The following is a 19603-nucleotide window of genomic DNA, read 5'->3' as shown; positions in this document are numbered from 1 at the left end:
CAGACATTACATATCTACTTTTTAGTTCAACCCTAAGTGAGATTCTTTCCATCAATAGAGAATGAAAATATTTGTATTATTTATAGGGATATCCTGGAACACCCATGGCCATGGAAACAGCTTTGTCTTTGTCCCTTATCAAGCTGACTCAGCCCACACTTACTGTAGGTTGATGTGGAGAAACTGTCCATGGCTGCAGATCTGGACTGGAAATGGTGTCTTTAATTAAAATGTCTTCCTTTCAAAATGTGCTTGTTGAACTTTTCACATGCCACAAGGGTAATATTGGTGAGTCCAGTACACGCACAGAGAAATGCTCTTATTAAAAATGTAGTGTTGGGGCTGTATAAGATGCTAAAAACACCAGTAACATAACAATCTATCCTATACTAACTTCTTTAAAAGATGATAATAATCTCCTTGCATTCAAAATATCTTTATAGGTTTTACCTTCTTTATGTATCAATAAGACATTGTTCAGGCATTTTTTTTATCCATATAATCTCTTTTTGCTTTGTAACCAAGCTTACTAAAGATATCAGGCAGCATCTCTTCCAGGAGTGTGAGACGATCCCTGGCTCTGCACATTCATAAATCACATCATCACAGCTATTGCCACTGGGCATTATACAATAAAGCATATGTGAGAAAAAAAGTTTGCTCTGTCAGCAACTGTCTGGACCTTGCCTCATACCTCATACCATGTTAGTAGATTTCTAGTTTGTGGTTTGGGTGGATTTCAGTATTAATTTTTGTGATTTCAAGATAATTTTATGAATGCATCTGAAGAATAAGCTCTCTATAAAGAAATACATATTTATAAGCAGGAAGAGTGTACGAAGCAACAGCTACAACACAACCATTCAAAAGATCTTTAGTTTCTAGGACAAGTGTTCCAAAAAGAGAGGAGCACCATCAGAAACTGATGTATGTATGAAAGGGAAGAAGACTCAAAGAGAATGGAGGTCTTTTGATGGTGCTGCAGTGTTTATTGATGAAGATACTGATTTGAATGTGTAAAACTTCTTTATGAATAATTAGGTTTTATCTTCCATCTTATGTTAAGTATTGTATTTATTATTTTTCATCTTATTTAATCATTTTTATTTGTAGTGTATTTGTATTGTATCATTATAAAAAAGTGACTTATTTTCATCACCATTTTCTATTCATTTGGCCTTCTATCCATGTTTTTATATTGGTTTTATGTCAATTTACCTTATTTTGAAGCCTTCTGTGCTGCATTTCTTATTTGAATATTGTATTGCATTTATAATTTATTGTAATAATTATTTTCTAGTGTTCCCTTTCCTTCAATTGGCTAATTTCCTGTCACTTGAAGTCGTTTTTTTATTTGTGTTGCCTTAGAGCAATTCATTATTGTGTCCTAATAAGGGACGGTCTTTCTGTGTATTGTCTCCATCCAACCTGCTTGTTAAACATTGTGGACCTGGTGTTCCAGAGCTGTCACTGCAAGGCTCTCCAGCACTGCTTCCTTTCTCTTTTTTCAGATATAATTCCCTTAGTGATGGGAGAACATACGTTTCAATAGCACATTCATATCGTTTAGGACTTTGCTACAAGCAGATGAGTTGATTAGGAATCTAATTTAAAACATATTACCAAGCCACGTGGGAAAACACATTGGAGGGATATTTTTCTTGTCCTATCTTAATTTCCTTAAAAGGATTATGCCAATGAAATAGCCTAATGTATTCCAAATGCACATCCTCCTCCTCTCCATGCAGGCCTGCACTCAGCTTCAATAGCCTCACTTGTTAATCTGGTCAAAGGTAGATGGGATTTGCAGGAGCACAAAGCGCGTGAGTACGTGCGTGCTGTCCGAGGTTACGGTAGTTACTTAATGGTTTCTAAATTGGGATGTTGTCAGTTGTTGGAGGGTGAATTCAATGCACTGGCGTATCCCGTTGGTTGCCTAGTAACGCGCTGGCAGTGGGCGCCGTACAGAGATCTCTATGGTGGGCGCTCCATTAAAACCGTTGGCGCTCCTGACCTTGGCGTCGTATATGCGCAAAGCACACAGTCTGTGCAAAGCAGGAGATAAGAGTACAGATCCGTGCGTTTGATAGCAAACCCGGGGGACATATTTCACACACAGCCAGCCCCATTGTATTGTAGCGACACTGACGGGCATGGTATGGTGGAAATCTGGAGATGGAGCGCGTATCAGCTTGTGTAAAAGCAGGTGAGTTAACCTAATGATTATGCCTGTTTTTTTTCTTCCTCCGTGGGATGAATGCTTGTCCAGACCGATCATTTGCATCTTAGATAATTGTAACGTTAAGAGCTGTTCGCGATAGAATGTTTTGTCTTGCTATGTTTTTCATTTGATCCCATATTAAATCGTCCTAGACCTAGATTTAATAAGCTTTCCAGTCACAACGTGAGGTTGCACACACACGCGCACACGCACACACACACACACACGCATACACACTACAGCAGTTTGTCGATGCTATCTGGGCTGTGGCTTGCTTTGTGGGTCTGGATCCGTGCATTCATTCATTAAGCTCTGATCATTATGTTGAGTGCTACCTGCATGCATCTAGAAGGTAAAGTCAATGCGTCAATCCCTGCTCCTTGTTATTGCATTGCTAAATTAAAGGGATCTGGGGAATCCACTAAAACGGGTTTGATCCACACCAGTCGAATTACAAGGGCATTGGGAGTCCAGTTCTGCTGTCTGACATAGGACTAGGCTTCTTCTCAAATGCTTTCATGTCGAGGGCCCCCAGGCTACCAGATTCTGATCGATAAGATGGTGTCCCAGAGATTTTTACAAGTGCTGAATTGGTGTTGATTTGTGTGCCTGTCGATTATGTAGGTGTATAGTAATAGTGGGAGAGAAACATGATTATAGTAATCATAATAGGTTTGTAAATGGGATCAAGTCAGTCATGTTTAAGTATTTTGCAGAAAAAACAAGTATTTTATAGCAAACAACATCTGTGATGCATAAACATCTGGCTGGTTCAAAATAGTCAAGTAGAATTATATGTTATGGTTGTAAAACATCTTCATTTGTTTGAACTTATCGCTCATTTACTGAGTTATTTCAAGCATTTAATTGGAAAGACAGACTGTATTTCACCCATGTTTCGTTCTTTTTCTGTTGCTGGGCGTGATGCCAGTCTAAATTGCCCCAAAACTTGCAGTGCATCAAACTCGACTGAGTGATGGCTCGTGTTTATTACATGGCCCATTTGGTGTAAGCTATAAAGCTTTTATCCACATCTGCCCCATCGCAGATCACAAGTTGGTAAAAGAATATTCTGCAGCGCAGGCAGCATCCAGATGCTTTAGTAAGTCTGCAGTACAATCAGTTAAACAAAATTAAAGTACACATGTCATTCACAGCTTTGTTCTAGTGATTTATACTAGAACTTTAAGTTGATGTCAAATAGCACAAATAAAGCACCTCCACTGATACTAATATCATGAATGCATGGGTAATTTAAAAGGAAATGCTGTTCATTTTAAGAATTAATTCTATCCCTTTGATCTACAGCAGCACAGGCAGTGGGGATGCTTTGTGGGCTACAGACGACCAAGTGTGATTGTTGATGCCCACTGTTTAGACCATATCTGCTATTTAAGATCACTGACAGTGATTTCCAGCAGGTTTTGTGAACATTGAGGATTTGACCTCCAAGTGATGTATTATCAATTTCACTTCCGAACCATGAGACGTGCCCTGATCTAGGAAGAAAATCAGGCCCTTTATCTTTTCAATTTTTTTAATGTCCTGGGAGCCGTACATCATTGTCACATAACAGATAGTAGATTGAACAAGTTTTGTCCTTTTTTTGGCTATGGGGATTTTTCATAAGTGTTAATTAATACAGACAAAGCTGGCCTTGGGCAGACTGTACAATAATTCTCCATCAGACGTGATATTCATTTGATGTGTCTTGTTCTTTAAAAATGTGGCATACATGGTGTTTGAATCATGTAATGTGCTACATTACATGAAAGAGAGAACGTGCACCCTTTAGACTGCGTGGACGTCCATGCTTGTGTAAACAAAATGTTGCAGAGAAAAGCCAATGCACCACATATATGCTTAATTAGTTCCTCTAAGGAGAAACCAAATTGTCCCACTGTCCTAATAGATAGATCCATCAGATTGACAGAGAGCAGTTTAGTTGAAGTCTTTCACAAAGCTCCAGGCAGTACTCGTCAATAGATTTGATTAGGTTAACAAGCTTGTTTTTGCTTTGCTCATTGACGAGCCAGTGAGAAACCAATGCCAAGCATAATATGCTTCCTGCTACCCTACACAATAAGGACTAAGACGGGATGCACTTTGGATAACAAAGTAGCTAATTGGAAGACTTGTAACACAATTTGCTCTCCGGAGTTCTCCACGGGTGAGCTTAAATTTGATACCTTATTTGAATACAGTATACACATGTGATTGGGGGTGAATGTATTCCCTTGCTTACTGAAGCATTCATAATGGTATCTTAGCATCAAGCAGTGCAATATTCCCTAGAATAATTAACAGATCTGATTTTTTCAGTGAGAAGTAAGAGAAATCAGTTGATAGCTGTAAAATAAAGACTTACCCGTTGAAAGAAGTGGAAAAATAGCGAACAAATCGATTGCAGCAGGTGAAGACTCCCACAAATCAAATCCACAAAAATAAGTCAAAGGCTCGTTTTCCCCTGTTATTGAACTAAAATGTTTTTTGCTGCCTAAAAGCCTCCCTCAAGCCTTTCAATTAACCTGCAATTACTCTGCTTTATGAGGAGGGCGTTGGTGCTACTGCAGTCCCATCAGACATGTTTGTTCTGGGACACTTCTCCATTATGCTTCTTCAAGTCAGTCACTGCCAGTGCTGCTTAGATGTAAGACACAAAAACACATTCAAACATTCCCTATCTATGATGTGAGATATTTGGTGTTGTTAAAATACCAAAGACAAACATGTAATCAGATATTTATTTCCCAGAAATGTCATTTTAATCTGTCTTCAATGCATTTGTAAGATTTGGCTTTCCTTGCGGTTCATTATGTTGATTTTAGAAGAAGAAAAGAGCTGCTTAACACCTTTTAAGTGGAGATGTTTTTCGCAGCATCACTCCAACATCCCAACAGATGGATTTTTCAGATTCTTCTCCTCCCCCACTGATGCACAGATCAGTATTCAGTGATTTGAACATGTCTAAGCATACATTTTCTCTTTTAAAACAGCAATTTACCCCCAAAAGGTCATTAGCATTGAAGCGTTACATCGGATGAGGCATACTGATATAAAGCTATATAAAAACTATGTATTTATAACCCCAAGATACAGGATTATGATAATACATTTATCAAAACGTAGTCAATTATGCAGAAATTGACTATTTTCTCATAGTTTGATGTTTTCTTCCTCCTGTTTTCAGATTTGTGTGCACTGCAATGAAAAGTGGAGGTGGTGGTGCTCCATACCTGGCTGAGGTGCGTTTGGATTTGATAACCGTCACTGCCAAAGGCATAGTGAGTGATGTCTGTTTGATAGGCTCAGCGCAAAGGGACTGAGCACACACTACAGTGAGCATTTGTGCTGTGCAAGGGCACTGTCCTGCCCAGACCATGTGGCTGGCTACATTCAGAGACCATCTGTTGCCTGCACACCTGCTGCACCATCAAGGGACTGTAACCGTCACCCACTGTGCTCTTCTTTGGTGGATACTATGTTCCTGCTGGTCCTTCACCAAGTCCACAAGTCAGAAATTCTACCCGACAGTGACTACTCAGTTTGGGAAACTCCGAGGTCTTCGGGTCCCCGTGCCCAGCGAGGTGCTCCGGCCTGTTGATCAGTATCTGGGGGTCCCCTACGCTGCTCCACCAATCGGTGAGAAGCGTTTCATGCCCCCCGACCAACCCTCCTCTTGGTCCGGAGTCAAGAATGCTACCCACTTCATGCCCGTGTGCCCTCAGAACATCCACAACACCGTGCCCGAGATCATGATGCCCATATGGTTCACCTATAACCTCGACACAGTAGCCACTTACATTCAGGATCAGAGCGAGGACTGTTTGTATCTAAACATCTACGCTCCGACGGAGGATGGTGAGTTGGTTTGGTAAAAGGCAGCAATGGCTTTTCATATCTTCTGATCATTATTATCGATGTTGCTCTGTTATCATCATAAAGCATGTGTGCGGCCACTGCTCATGTCAATGCTGCCACCAAGGGCTGATTTACCATCCAAAGCAATGCTTTTACTTGTTGCAATCCATTTGAAATAACAATCATGTGCCCATTGATAAGCGGGAAATTATTCATAAATTTGGAGTTGTGGCAACTGAAGATACTCTGATGCCACTGAGGCGCAACTGGACATAAATGTACCCGGGTTTGTGCTTGTTTCTTACAAGCGTTACACACCCAGCTAAATATCATATCGCAATATCTCTATTTGTCCAACTAAACTGAGGAAAACATTTCATTTGATGAACGATGAGCCTGGTTTGCCATCACCACTGAGCATCAAAGGTCATCCTGAAGATTCACTAAGATCTGGTAAAGCTAAAACAAAAAAATGAGATTGCTCCATATTTTTTAATGAATCTCATCTTTTCTCAGACATTGTTTGTTTGATATTGTTTTTTTCTTGTTTGAGTCAATTCATGTTTATCTCTAGTTGAATCCCTCCTTTGTTTGAAGAACTGTGAAATGAACAAGGGGACATTTTGTGTCTCAGTCGTTAACCTGTAGTTGACTAACTTAAATTAATTTCTCTAATTCAGGTCAACATGTTTTTTCTCCCTCAAGCATTTATTATAACATGAAACATTTGTCATTCAAAGTTAGACCGTGTTCAGCTCTCAGCGGTTAACCTGAAAAAACAACATGACAGTTAGTTCTAAAATATAATTATTTCGAGAGATAATAATGAACCAAGAAAGATGTATTACTCCAGTCAAAGCCGAGGCAGCTGGGTCAATATAAAGACAGATAATAAAGCATTCATCGGTGTGTGTGTGTGGGCGTGTGTGTATACACCCTGTGCCATTTCCTACAAATATCTAACAAGGACAAGAATCTGTTTACTTTATGAAAACAGAATAACAAACACTTATTTTGCATCTCTACTCTAGCTTATAATGTCATTTTGTCATAGATCTTAGATTTTACATAATTTCATCTGCATTTTGTCAGAAAGCAATCACAGGTAAAAGTGCAACATGCAAATGGGCTAATCTTCTTTTTGCCTTTAATTTATGGATCTTTTTAGCTCCCGGTTCATTCAGTTTAATTGGACCGGATTTTCTTAAGCAAAAGGCACAGTCAACCATGCTATTTTGAATTTTGTACTTCTTTTTCCTCATGTGAATCGCAGGAAGCCATCACAAGAAAAAGGGGGCGGCTTTCTCACATGCTGAGGCTCATATATCCGAAGGTATTTTTTTAAGAGTTGAAACTCTTGATGCATGGATTCTTTTATTTTAGTTAAGTGAAAAGAGATCTAACACTCTTAGCTTCTTCTTTCCTCAGAAACAAGTGGGGTTCCTTGTACTTGAGTGAGATGAGACCATTTTGATCTGATTTTACATGAGATCGCGTTGCTGCACATTTGAGCTCTTTTACGATCTTTTTAGTAAGAGCTACATCTCTGCTGCCATGCACATTGATTCACAGATTTGCATTATCTATGTCTTACAGTCTTTTTAAAGACAGCCATTGGTCATTGTAAAAAATCCAAACATGCACCATAGATTTTCCTTTTTTATTGAAAGAAGTAACCGTTCCTATTTTAGCATTTGGTAACAAGAGCTTGGTGTAGTGTGGACTTTTTCAGTCCAAGTCTACACACATGCTTTTTCTGCTCGTGCATGCTTATTATATCTTAAACTATAAAAAGTCATCATTACAGCATATCTTTCTCAACTGACATCAAACCGCAAATCAAAGAAATATATGCTTATTTCCTTTTACCTGTAATTTTAAAATGGTCAATGAGGAAGTACTTTAGAGAGTATTTACCATGCATTTTCTAAATATCATTACACTTTCCAAACCACAAGCCTATCACTGCTTCCAAGCACCTTTTCTAATCTGTCTTTACTCATGCTTCACACTGAACAATTGATATAACGTTTTGATATCAGTACTACATTCGTTATCCATTTAATTGTTGTTTGCTCAGCATATGTGTGTGTGTTGACCTTGCAGATATAAGGGACTCTGAAGCTCGACCTGTGATGGTCTACATCCATGGAGGCTCCTATATGGAGGGCACTGGGAACATGATGGACGGCAGCGTGTTGTCCAGTTATGGGAACGTTGTCGTGGTCACGCTCAACTACAGAATCGGAATATTAGGTGATGAAAACGGGTCTGTTTGGTAACAGTTAATGGTGTTTTAAATGGGGTATTTAGCCTCTTAAATGTAGGAGAATAAACATTATGGTCATTTATTTCCACTTGTTTTTCTGCAATTACGCATAAATAATATAAGAGATGAGAGAAAAATGCACAGGAGTATAGGTTAATTATAGGCAACTGAGATATTGGTAGTGTGGCTTGATTTGCATAAAAATGTTGTCCTCAGAGGAAAAGTGATGCAAATAAGTGGTGATGCAAATCGTGGTATGTCCTTGTTACATAAAAAGCTGTTTTAGACCCACTTTGAAAATGCATGTATCTTCCTTCAGATGGATTTATCTAATCTGTTATAAAAAGAATAAGCCTTCTCCATTCGTAAAAGAAAACAACATGATTTAAATACAGTATTTGAGGGATGTAGTATTCAAAAAAAATTTGCAAGGTTAAGAGTTTCCCTTGTGGTTAACATTCAAAACAGTACATTGTCGAGATCAGACTAGACAAGGGAATGGCTAATAGGATCAATTGTAAGAACACAACGGACCAGTGTGCGTTTTTTGGGGGGAATACATCTAGAGTAAAGTTAATGATTTATTTATTTATGCACATTGTTAAGCATATGTTATGTTAAGTCACATGCGATGAAGGAATTCAGATTCAACTAGCTGAGCCCTTATTACTTCCTGAGGGGTGCCACTGTTGGAGTCCGTATCACGAGAAGTTGACTAAAGCAGTCAAGACACTGTGGGAGAGAGCAAAGGCATATTTGCACCTGAGGGGAAACGGTGTCAGCTCACTCAGATGCCCTGCTGGGCTACAACTTTAGATCAAAGCTGTGGCACAGACTGTGGATCTCTTCTTCAGCACTGCCTCTGAAGTCTCTCTGTGTGCTTCAGGCTTCCTCAGTACTGGTGACCAGGCAGCAAAAGGAAACTACGGACTCCTGGACCAGATTCAAGCTCTCCGCTGGATCAGTAAGAACATCGGTTACTTTGGAGGAGACCCGGGTCGCATCACAGTTTTTGGATCTGGAATCGGTGCCTCCTGCGTCAGTCTGCTAACTCTGTCCCACCACTCAGAGGGTAAGTATCCCATCTCAGTTATTTACGACTTCAGTTATTTCAGAATTACTCAATTTTTAGCTAAAGTTTAAGTAGCAATTAATGAAATCATTTAGCAGCAGTGTCAAAATTCAACTATATTAATTGCTCATCCTGAGAATGCCAAAGTTACTTTTTGAACAATACATTTTAATTATTTTGGACTTTTGTTCTTTGTTTCAAGTGGGGCTCTAAATGGTCTGTCAGGGAGATGAAGTGTTATGATGTGGGAGTAGGGCATAGGGGTATTTGTTAAGTAAGTGATTGCTTTTGTTCCCCACTACTCAATCTAATCAGCCTAAAAGCTTTGCCTCCTAAAATGTGAAACTCTTAAAGAAGCCTACTGGCATTATAAAGTTTCACCATGACTTCACGTTCATCTGTGTCCATCAGTTTCTCCATTTGGACTGACTAATATGTCCCTATTTCAGATTTGTTTACCCTTTTTTACCCATGTATTGTCTTCGAAATATAAAAATAGCACTAATTTATTTTGCATTAGCATTTATTTGCATTGAGCAGACGCTGTTAGCCAAAGACAAAGCCACATTATTTAAATGTTTTTTTAAAGATATTTCCACTTTCTAACATATATTTGCAGTGAAAATGTCACGATGTAGTACAGCATGTTCAAACTGATGCTTTATTTTTATTAACTGAATTATTCTTTGAAACGACAATATAAACCAATATGAATTCAATTTAAATACCTGTATTTAGAGTATCAGAATCAGTATCATGAATACTTTATTGATTGAGGGGGCATAAGAGGATACTAATGCAGATGCTATATTCAAGAATAAACATACTGTAAAAGTTTTAAGAAAAATATAAATAAAATGAAGTAAACCTGTCTGTATGGTATTACAATATATGAAAACAATAAAATAATACAAATCAAAATGGGTAAAATAAAAAGTTTACGTTAATGTCGACAGTAGTGTAAACATGAATGCTGAATACCCAAAGGAAACGGATATCTGATTATCCCCAGTAAACAAAAAATATGTTGGAACATACTTTTCTTTGAAGTTAATATTATGCTATTTAGTGAACAGTTATCCAAAGCTCCTTGCAAAAAAATAGGGATGCACATTTCAATAGGGATGGCCCACAGAGAATTGAAACTCTTATCTTTGACGTATTATTTCCCCGACCCTCCCATTGTATGCTGGACAGAATCACAAGAAGGGCACAAATTGCATCTTTTCGTCAATGCCAGGGAGGCTGCGGCAACTGTCCTTTGTACGGTTTGTATTTGATGCCCTAGCTCGGATGCAGTGAATGCACAAACACCTCCAGCTGTCTTTGAAGTAGACTAGCTAGCTGCTGACCTAAAAAAATTCAAATAAATGACAGTAAAGGAAGGGAGAAAGTGACACTGCCCATGCACTCTTTTCAGCGACTGCTGTGCTTTAACCTCAGCAGAGTATTTTTTGACTTGATACATATCACTTGTCATTTTTAGGTGGTAGATACAAAATCCCTAGAGACAGAGGTGGCGCGCTGCATAAAAACAATTAGAGGATCAGGGTTACTGCATATTCAGCTCCCTGCACAGACCGTCCACCGCACAGTTGGAATCAGAAGCCTATATGTAAGCTATACAGCTCGTTATACACACAGTATCACTATTCTACAATTACAGAATGAGTGTATACACTGGCAGAGGGAAAACTAGACACCTCATTGAAACAATCCTGCAAATTGATCATTAATTTGACTTGTGTCCACAGTCATCCGCACTTAGGAATGACACCACGTAAACGAAAAAAGGGATAAACAGAGAAAATACGGTATTTCTGTCTTTTTCTAAAATTGTAATGACAATGGAATGGGACAACGTCCTATTAGCAGCTAATTTCTTCCACCAGCTGCTTTACTGAGCAGCTTTTCATCAGCAAAGCTCAATCTGGCATTTTCTCTCTTTCACACTAATGCTTTATCTGCCTGGCAAGTATTCAAAGTACATGACATGTGGGCTTATTTGCTTGTATCTACCTAAATGTTGTGTGTCAACAAACCTTGGATTTCATTGGGAATAGCAATTAGTTTAAAGTGAGTCATGTATTTGCTTGGGGCGGTTCAGTAAGCTCTTAAGGTTTGCAATGAAAAAGGAATACTAATACTAACCACCGTTCCCCTGGCTTCTGTTGTCTTCTGTGTCTTTTTGTTCTGAATTTTTGTCTCCCAAGGTTTGTTCCACAGAGCCATTATCCAAAGCGGTTCAGCACTGTCCAGCTGGGCTGTCAACTACCAACCGGTCAAGTACACTCGCATGCTGGCCGAGAGGGTTGGCTGCAACGTGCTGGACACCGTGGACATGGTCTCCTGCCTGCAGAAGAAGAGTGCGAGGGAGCTGGTGGAGCAAGACATCCAACCGGCTCGATACCGTGTCGCTTTCGGTCCTGTCATTGACGGAGACGTCATCCCGGATGACCCAGAGATCCTGATGGAGCAGGGCGAGTTCCTAAACTACGATATAATGCTTGGTGTTAATCAGGGAGAGGGGCTGCGCTTTGTGGAGAACGTGATGGATCTGGAGGACGGCGTGTCTGGCAGCGACTTTGACTTTGCAGTGTCAGACTTTGTGGACAGTTTGTACGGCTACCCAGAAGGAAAAGACACACTGAGGGAGACTATTAAATTCATGTACACTGACTGGGCTGACAAGGACAACCCGGAGACCAGGAGGAAGACTCTGGTGGCTCTCTTCACCGACCACCAATGGGTGGAGCCCTCAGTGGTGACCGCTGACCTGCACGCCCGCTACGGCTCGCCTACCTACTTTTACGCCTTCTACCACCACTGCCAGAGTCTCATGAAGCCAGTGTGGTCAGACTCAGCACATGGAGATGAGGTGCCTTATGTGTTTGGCATCCCCATGGTGGGCCCCACCGACCTGTTCCCCTGTAACTTCTCCAGGAACGACATCATGCTCAGCGCAGTGGTTATGACTTACTGGACCAACTTCGCCAAGAGTGGGTAAGTAACAGCAAATCAAGGGACAATCCAAAGTAATGTAATGTCAATGTTTAAAGAAAACATGAAAAAAGTAACTTTTTCAGAGATGTTTCATACATTTAGGCATCTGGAGAGCCTATCAACCAAAACAATTTCAAATAAGACAACCCGGGATATTTTTTAAGGGGTTCTATTATGCTTATTTTCAGGGTCATACTTGTATGTTGTGCCTCTACTGTGACATGTCTCCATGCTTTAATGTTCAAAAAGGTCTTTATTTTCCTCATACTGCCTGCCTGTGCTGCAGCACCTCTTTTCACCCTCTGTCTGAAACCAGAGCCCAGTCTGCTCTGATTGGTTAGCTGGCCGACTCTGTTGTGATTGGTCAACCGCAGTGTCTCGCCTCATAGCCTATCATGTACAATGTATTGAAGTGCTAGCTAATAGAAGCGCAAATATGAATTAGTGATGTCATTTTGTTGTGGAAGTAAACAAAGGAGCCCATTTGAGGCGTTTCAGGCAGGCGGTATTGTGGAGGAGATAACTTTCTCCTACTTTGGGATTTTAACGGTTTCAAGCTAAATAGGGCCCCTTTAATAGGCTGTCTACCGCAGGAAGAATTTATAATTCAAATTTGGTTACCCTTTCTATGTCCCATGCAGACTTTTTAGAATAAACCACCATCTGAGTGTCTCCACCCATGGCTTTAGAGCCAATTTAGCATTTTCTTCCGATAAGCCAATCAGAGAAGACTGTTTTTTTTTTATTAGCTTTATATGTACCCTTTAATATGACTCATTGACATATTGTAGTACCATCAACATGTGCTTAATATGTACACTTTAAAGGTAGGGTAGGTAAGAATGGAGAAACCAGCTCGAGTGCACTAGAATTTGAAAGTACACAACCGGAATAAATCTGCCCCTTCCTTCAGACTTCCTTACAGAGCCCCTCCTCCAACACACACGAACGCGCACATGACCAATGAGGGCACGAGATAAGTTTGTGCACAGATGGAAGGCTGACAGGCAGGTAGGCCATCCAGTTATTTTAGCCGGGCCGGCTCAGATGATTGGTTGTGCTTTTTACAGCGCTACGGCTTCCACAGATGAATTTGTTGTATGTATTTTTTCTTGTCAAAGCATTTAATATATTCATTGCTATCGGGATGTTAAGAGCCTTCCATGGAATATAACAAAAAGTGTTTCTGAAGTGAATTACCTACCCCACCTTTAATATGGCTCATTGACATATAGTAGGACCCTCAAAATTAGCTTTATATGTACACTTTAATATGGCTCATTTACATATAGTTGCATTCAGTTTCCTATTTTACAACCCTCCCATGGCCTGTGGATTAACATCACTGACCTCACTCTATTTCCGTCGACATGACCAACCTCTAACTCCTGCTGCATCCACTCTTGTTTTATCACACTGATTAAAGAAACATAGAATTCAGTAGTTCCTCCTAATTAAGCCTGAACTCCCACTGTCTTGTCATCCAGCCTCTATCTTCTTCTCCCCTGTGTTAGTTCACAAGAACTCTCTCATGGTACATAGTGCTTCAGTTAACTTATTATACATTTAAATGAATTTCCTCGTTTGTTAGGTCTGCCATACCATTGCCAGATGTATTCAGCTTACGTACATATAGAGAACAGTACTCTTTTACTCACATAACATTTGTTCACACTAGATATTCAATTATGTACACCACCCACACAACTGTGGTGAGGCTTTACTGTACAGTCACATAAAATAAGCACACTCCGTCTAATGAAAAGCTGTCTCCTTTAAATGCCCTGCTGAGCTAATGTAGGCTTTCGTACAGTATACGCAATATATCTTTTCACACATAATAATTCATGCGGACTTCCTGAAGGTGATATATCTAAAACTTTACAGCTTAATTCTTATAAATGTTTAAAGTAGTCACTCAGGGTTTTACAAAAAGGTTAAGTTGATCAAATTTGAGGAGACGGTTAAGATGTTCTCCATAAACCTCCGCCATCTTATGTCTATGTCTGCTTATATATATTTTAAGTGTGAATCCTTCAAGTAACAGTTTGCTTTGGATTATTATTAGAAGCAGTGACATTTAAAGCATTTTAAGGAGACTTTCTCTGCTAAATAAAGTGTTCTAGCTTTTCAAAAAAGAGCGTTTATCCTCCAAGAGAAGCTATGGCCTGGTATCGACCGGATATAACACTAACAGTGACTCAGCACTAAAGAAAAATGCTGTTGAAAGTGCAACAGAGTAAAGCACTACAGCTTGTTTAACAGTTTGTCATACAGAGGCACAGATTTTCTGTGATGAGAGACCACTAAGTGAGTTGTAGTGTGGTGGAGGACTCAGCTGCTGCTGCCCTGCTGGAGTCTTCCTGCATATTGAATGCAAAGCTACAAAGAGACTCCGAGGTGACGACCCTAGCAGAGCCCGGGTCACAGTAGGCGACTGTTGTAGTGCGTATGAGGGAATGCTGAGCTCTGGAGGAAAGATGGTGATATTACATTGTGTTTTTGACAGATTGTATTCTTTCTTGACCCTTCAGTTTCCATTTGGAAATGATGTGGTTATCTTATCACAACTTGAATGATCATGTTCTGGCACATATAAGCAAAATCACATGTAAAATAATCAACGTCATGTTCAAAACAAAGAACTGTAGAAAACAAAATGGTCAGAAGTTAGTTTTTTTCATTTCTAAGAGCTATTTGTTATTATAGCCTGTTCTGAATCATTCAATTCTACATCAATGTTCCTCATGCAGGAAGTGATAGAGGAACATATTTCCTCTAATTTCTCTAAGCATCCATGATTTGTTCTCATCTGTTAGTACCAATTGATTTCTGGGACTCATTCATCATTAGGTTGGCTCTTCACTGTTGGTAAGAGAATATTCTATGAGTGGTGAGGAGCAGTTTTAAAAGGATACGAAAGAAAAAAAAATGTTTTTACCATCCACAAATAGTTTGTCCGAAAAATAATAATACGAGTTTAAAATATAGGGACATAAAGGACATGAATATTATGTAATCAAATTACATAATGCTTTCAGATGGTTTATTATTTTCTTGAACGCCAGTGCTGACGCTCTGGAACTTATTTTCAGTAGTATAGTACGTCAATTTCCCTGCTGCTGGTTCTTGTTTTTGCAGCCTTATTTTGTTGGCAGCTCTCCAATTGTTTTGTCTAATAACGCAAGTGTTTTTGTCTAATGTGTTTGCAGGGATCCCAACAAACCAGTGCCACAGGACACTAAGTTCATCCACACCAAGGCTAACCGCTTCGAGGAGGTGGCCTGGTCCAAGTACGACCCATACGACCAGCTGTACCTGCACATCGGCCTGAAGCCTCGTATCCGTGATCACTACCGCGCTACCAAGGTGGCCTTCTGGAAACACCTGGTGCCCCATCTCTACAACCTCCACGACATGTTCCACTACTCCTCCACCACCACCAAGGTGACCCCGCTGGATCCCACCCAGTCCAACGGTAAGAGGGCTGGCAGCACAGGCCGGACTCCTGCATCCACCTCCAACAACGGTGAAGGGGGAAGAGAGATGGGCCCTCTGATCATGCCGAACCCGAGAGATTACTCCACAGAGCTCAGCGTCACCATTGCTGTCGGGGCGTCGCTGCTCTTCCTCAACGTCCTTGCCTTTGCCGCCCTGTACTACCGCAAGGACAAGCGCAGTCGGCAGGACTTGTCCCAGCAGCACAGTCCCCAGTGCGACAGCAAAGGCAACAACGTGAGCCACACCACCACTATAGACGAGAGCCTGTCCCAGCAGAGGAACCAGTGTGAGGCCCTTCACAATCCTCTCCACGTCTCGCCAAGCATGGACTACTCCCTGAGCCAGCGCCGCTCCCCTGACGACATCCCACTGATGACCCCCAACAACATCACCATGATCCCCAACTCCCTGATGGGCCTCTCCAACATGAGTCCGTACAGCACCTTCCCAGCTGGGTACAGCTCTGCAGGCCTGCCTAGCACCCACTCCACCACTCGGGTATAGCCTGGCGGGAGACGAGAGGAGAGGAGTAGCGTGACGTACATAAAACGTGGAAATGTAAAGCTGTATTTAGGGTGTGTAGGTAAAATAGGATTGAAAATGTTTGTTCTGTCTTTTCCAAAGGTGTACAACCGCCAACATCCTGCCTTTGCTCTCTCATAATAGGAAGTCTAACTGCAAAGTCATTTTATATAATAATCATTTTCAAAGGCAGACAAAAAGAAAAGTGCATTTCATTTTCCACTTTGGCTTTTTTGGAACTTTACCTAGCAAGAACTTAGTATAATGTTTATACAGTTGGATTTGTATGGGAAGCTTTTTCTTACTCTGTGATATCTATTTTGATCTCGAGGAACGAAGTGACATTACGACTCGTGGTGGACAGAGATGAAATCTGGGAAAAGCTGAAAAGCAGTATTATTATTCTAACTATTATTATCAAGCTATTTTATACATATTTCTCATGGTACATTGCTTAATATGAAAATGTATTTTTACTGTTATTACTTTAAAATACCTTGTAACTCACTCGCAAGGATTTACTGTGAAACTATGGATTGAAATGTAACTGGTCACACACATGGTAAAAAAAAGTTTATCCAACGTATTTCTCTCTGGGAGTGTAAAATAAAGCACTCCAATGTAAGTGTGTGTGACTGGGCGTGAGTATGTGTGCTGAGAAGTGTGCTACAAAAATGTAATTAGGCATCGTTCAATTTAACCATTTAGTTTTGCATATGTAGTGTTGTGTAATCTATTGTAGTCTATTTGAGTATCCTTGCTATATTTTTATTTTACGTGTCTAAGATTTTTGCCTAATACATTGGAGTAATATAACTTCTGCTTTACTATAAAAAGAAAATTGCTTAAAATGTGTTTTCCTACTCCAACCAACTCATGGTTCTTTTGGCTTGGCTTCTTTGTACAGAATAAACTTAGGCCAACATTTTATTTGTCGTTTGTTTATGAATACTGTAAGATCTTCGGAAACATAAATGTAATTACGTTGTAATTGTATGTATACCAACTCAATTATTCACATTTATGAAGGAGTATCACGAAACGTACAGATGAATGCGCGTACTCCCAGTGGTTTGGACCCCGTGCGTAACAGGATATATCCAGGGGTCACTCTTTACTGAATGGACATGATGGACGTCAAGCTTCGAGTTTTGATTTCTTTAAACCTACCATAATGTTGTTTAATCTAAATAAAACGACTATTAAAAGATTTTTGAACAAAGAAATGAGTCTTGTCAAAAGTTGGGATAATAATGTGTCATTAAATCGTACAGAGATGAAAGGGTTACTCATAAGTGTGTGAAATGTAGTCCAAAGCTTTACAGTGGGTTGAATAAGGCCACGTTTGTTCCTCTCATATAGTAATGCATGAATAAAACATCAAAGTCTGTTTACAGGTCATGGGGAGTACTGCATAATGTGCAAAATGTTGCATCAAGCTGTTCAGGGGCTCCAGAGGGGGGGCTGGTAAATACTTTTTGGGATTTTTAGATCTGTGTTAAAGACTCCAATTTTGAAAATGAAAAATAAATCTGCGTGTATGGATAAAATATCGCTTAGGAAATCTCTTCTGATATCAGCTTATGTTCTATCGATCCTTCTGTTAACTGTCCATGATGAGCCTGATGGGAGGAGAATGCTACAGTTTTGGAGTACTTTGTAAATCATAAATATAATCAGATTGGGTTTATCTAGGGCAGTGGTTCCCAACCTGGGGGGCGCCAAAAATCGCAGGGGGTGCGCCAGGCCTCAGATGATTTGAGGCCTAATATCATAGACTTTTAAAAAAAAATTAATTTCTTCTTTTTTTTTACATATAATTGTTACACAATACATGATAGTCGCTAAAAGCCTTGTCTCACATTGCAATAAAGTATACAAAATAATGTATTCATTCATTTTAATTAAAAAAATTCAAGTTAGTAGCTATTATAGGCATAAAAAGACAGAAATGCATAATTTTCCATACCCAATATGCGGGATTGGTCGTTTAGTCATTGGGCAAAAATTCCATAATACCCTTTAATTACATTGTAATTCACATGGTGTGAGAGAAATCTAGACATCTGCATCTTGGCTTTGTTTTCAGACTTTAGAAAATCTAGCCGGTTACGGAAGACTTTGCCAATCACAGGTCATTTAAAAAAAGGCTGTGTCTATTGGCTATGTAAAAATGCAAATACATTTGCAAATTCCTTTGAGGACAGCCTGCAGAAAATGTTGCCAGCAATGGAAACACCTGTCTAAACTGCAAAGCATAGGTGTTTTTTAAGAGTTTTCAGAAAATGGCCCCAGCTTAAAGGGTTTACCACCACTGTATTTGATCTGTTATGTTCAGAAGCTTATGATGGTTTATGTTTGCTAATGTACTGTAAGCAACCTTTTTATTTATAATGCAGTGGGTTTCTTGACTTTTGCTTTTTTTAGATGACATGTTATAATTTACCATTATTGTGTGTGTGGGCTGATTGTCACTGTGCTTACTGCTGTGAAAAATAGTCTTGCTTTAAGGCAATCAGAATTAATTGACAATCCAAACCTCACTGAGTTAACTTACCCATCAGTTACAATCCAATGTTTATCTACCTCTAGCAACCCCACAGTCCTCCTATTCCATCTTTCCTTAATGCTCCACTCGTGCCTCTATCTGTTGTTGCTCTGCTCCTCCTGCCGTTTTAAAGTCAATCTTTAAAAATGTTGGAACATTGCGCCTGGTTGCAGTTTCCCCAGGCTTCAAACACGCAGCCAGCAGAGTCTGAGATTATCATGAAAGACAATCAAACACGTAAGCAAATAAACACCCAGTTGGAGATGCGCTCAGTCCTCCATTTGATTCATCATGCTGTAAAACAAATAGTTTAGGCACTCACCGCGTGAGGTCATCGCCACTGAAATCACTTCTGACTGAGCCTGACGTGTTTTGTCCTCCAAGTGCTTGTTTGTTTGTTTGTTTGATGCCTGTTTGTTCGCTTTGTCACAAGATAACGCACATTACCATAACGGGGAAGGTGGTGCATATATTTTTAACAGGCCCCCCTCCCCCTGTACAAACACATGCATATTACCACCTCCAGTGTGTAAATATTAGCGAATGTATCAGAGCTCACAATTATAAAAATGTGTGCCATATCTCACATAGACATACTGCATGCAT

General features: G+C 39.9%; 1 protein-coding gene across 2 annotated transcripts; it reads left to right on the top strand.

Annotated features, from left to right (window-relative positions):
- Positions 1 to 1763: 1763 nt before the first annotated feature.
- On the top strand, positions 1764 to 17675 carry LOC117538470 (neuroligin-3-like). Of its 2 annotated transcripts, XM_034204187.1 has the most exons (7): positions 1764 to 2206; positions 5412 to 6082; positions 7356 to 7415; positions 8189 to 8338; positions 9238 to 9423; positions 11637 to 12426; positions 15639 to 17675. In XM_034204187.1, the coding sequence occupies exons 2-7, from the start codon at positions 5602 to 5604 to the stop codon at positions 16429 to 16431; spliced, it is 2460 nt and encodes an 819-aa protein (XP_034060078.1). In that variant the 5' UTR covers positions 1764 to 2206; positions 5412 to 5601; the 3' UTR covers positions 16432 to 17675. The 2 variants fall into 2 exon arrangements, with proteins under 2 accessions (XP_034060078.1, XP_034060079.1); XM_034204188.1 differs by lacking the exon at positions 7356 to 7415 and having other exon boundaries at positions 1767 to 2206.
- Positions 17676 to 19603: the final 1928 nt, after the last annotated feature.

This window comes from Gymnodraco acuticeps, unplaced genomic scaffold (genome assembly GCF_902827175.1).
Source record: "Gymnodraco acuticeps unplaced genomic scaffold, fGymAcu1.1, whole genome shotgun sequence".
NCBI classification, from domain to species: domain Eukaryota; kingdom Metazoa; phylum Chordata; class Actinopteri; order Perciformes; family Bathydraconidae; genus Gymnodraco; species Gymnodraco acuticeps.
This window is presented reverse-complemented; position numbering and strand designations above follow the sequence as displayed.

Bases quoted from the DNA above. Each gene is read 5' to 3' on its own strand.
- LOC117538470 (XM_034204187.1), top strand. From the start codon at position 5,602: ATGTGGCTGGCTACATTCAGAGACCATCTGTTGCCTGCACACCTGCTG. The intron at 8,339-9,237 runs GTGATGAAAACG...TGTGTGCTTCAG, and splicing joins CTACAGAATCGGAATATTAG to GCTTCCTCAGTACTGGTGAC. The intron at 9,424-11,636 runs GTAAGTATCCCA...TTGTCTCCCAAG, and splicing joins TCTGTCCCACCACTCAGAGG to GTTTGTTCCACAGAGCCATT.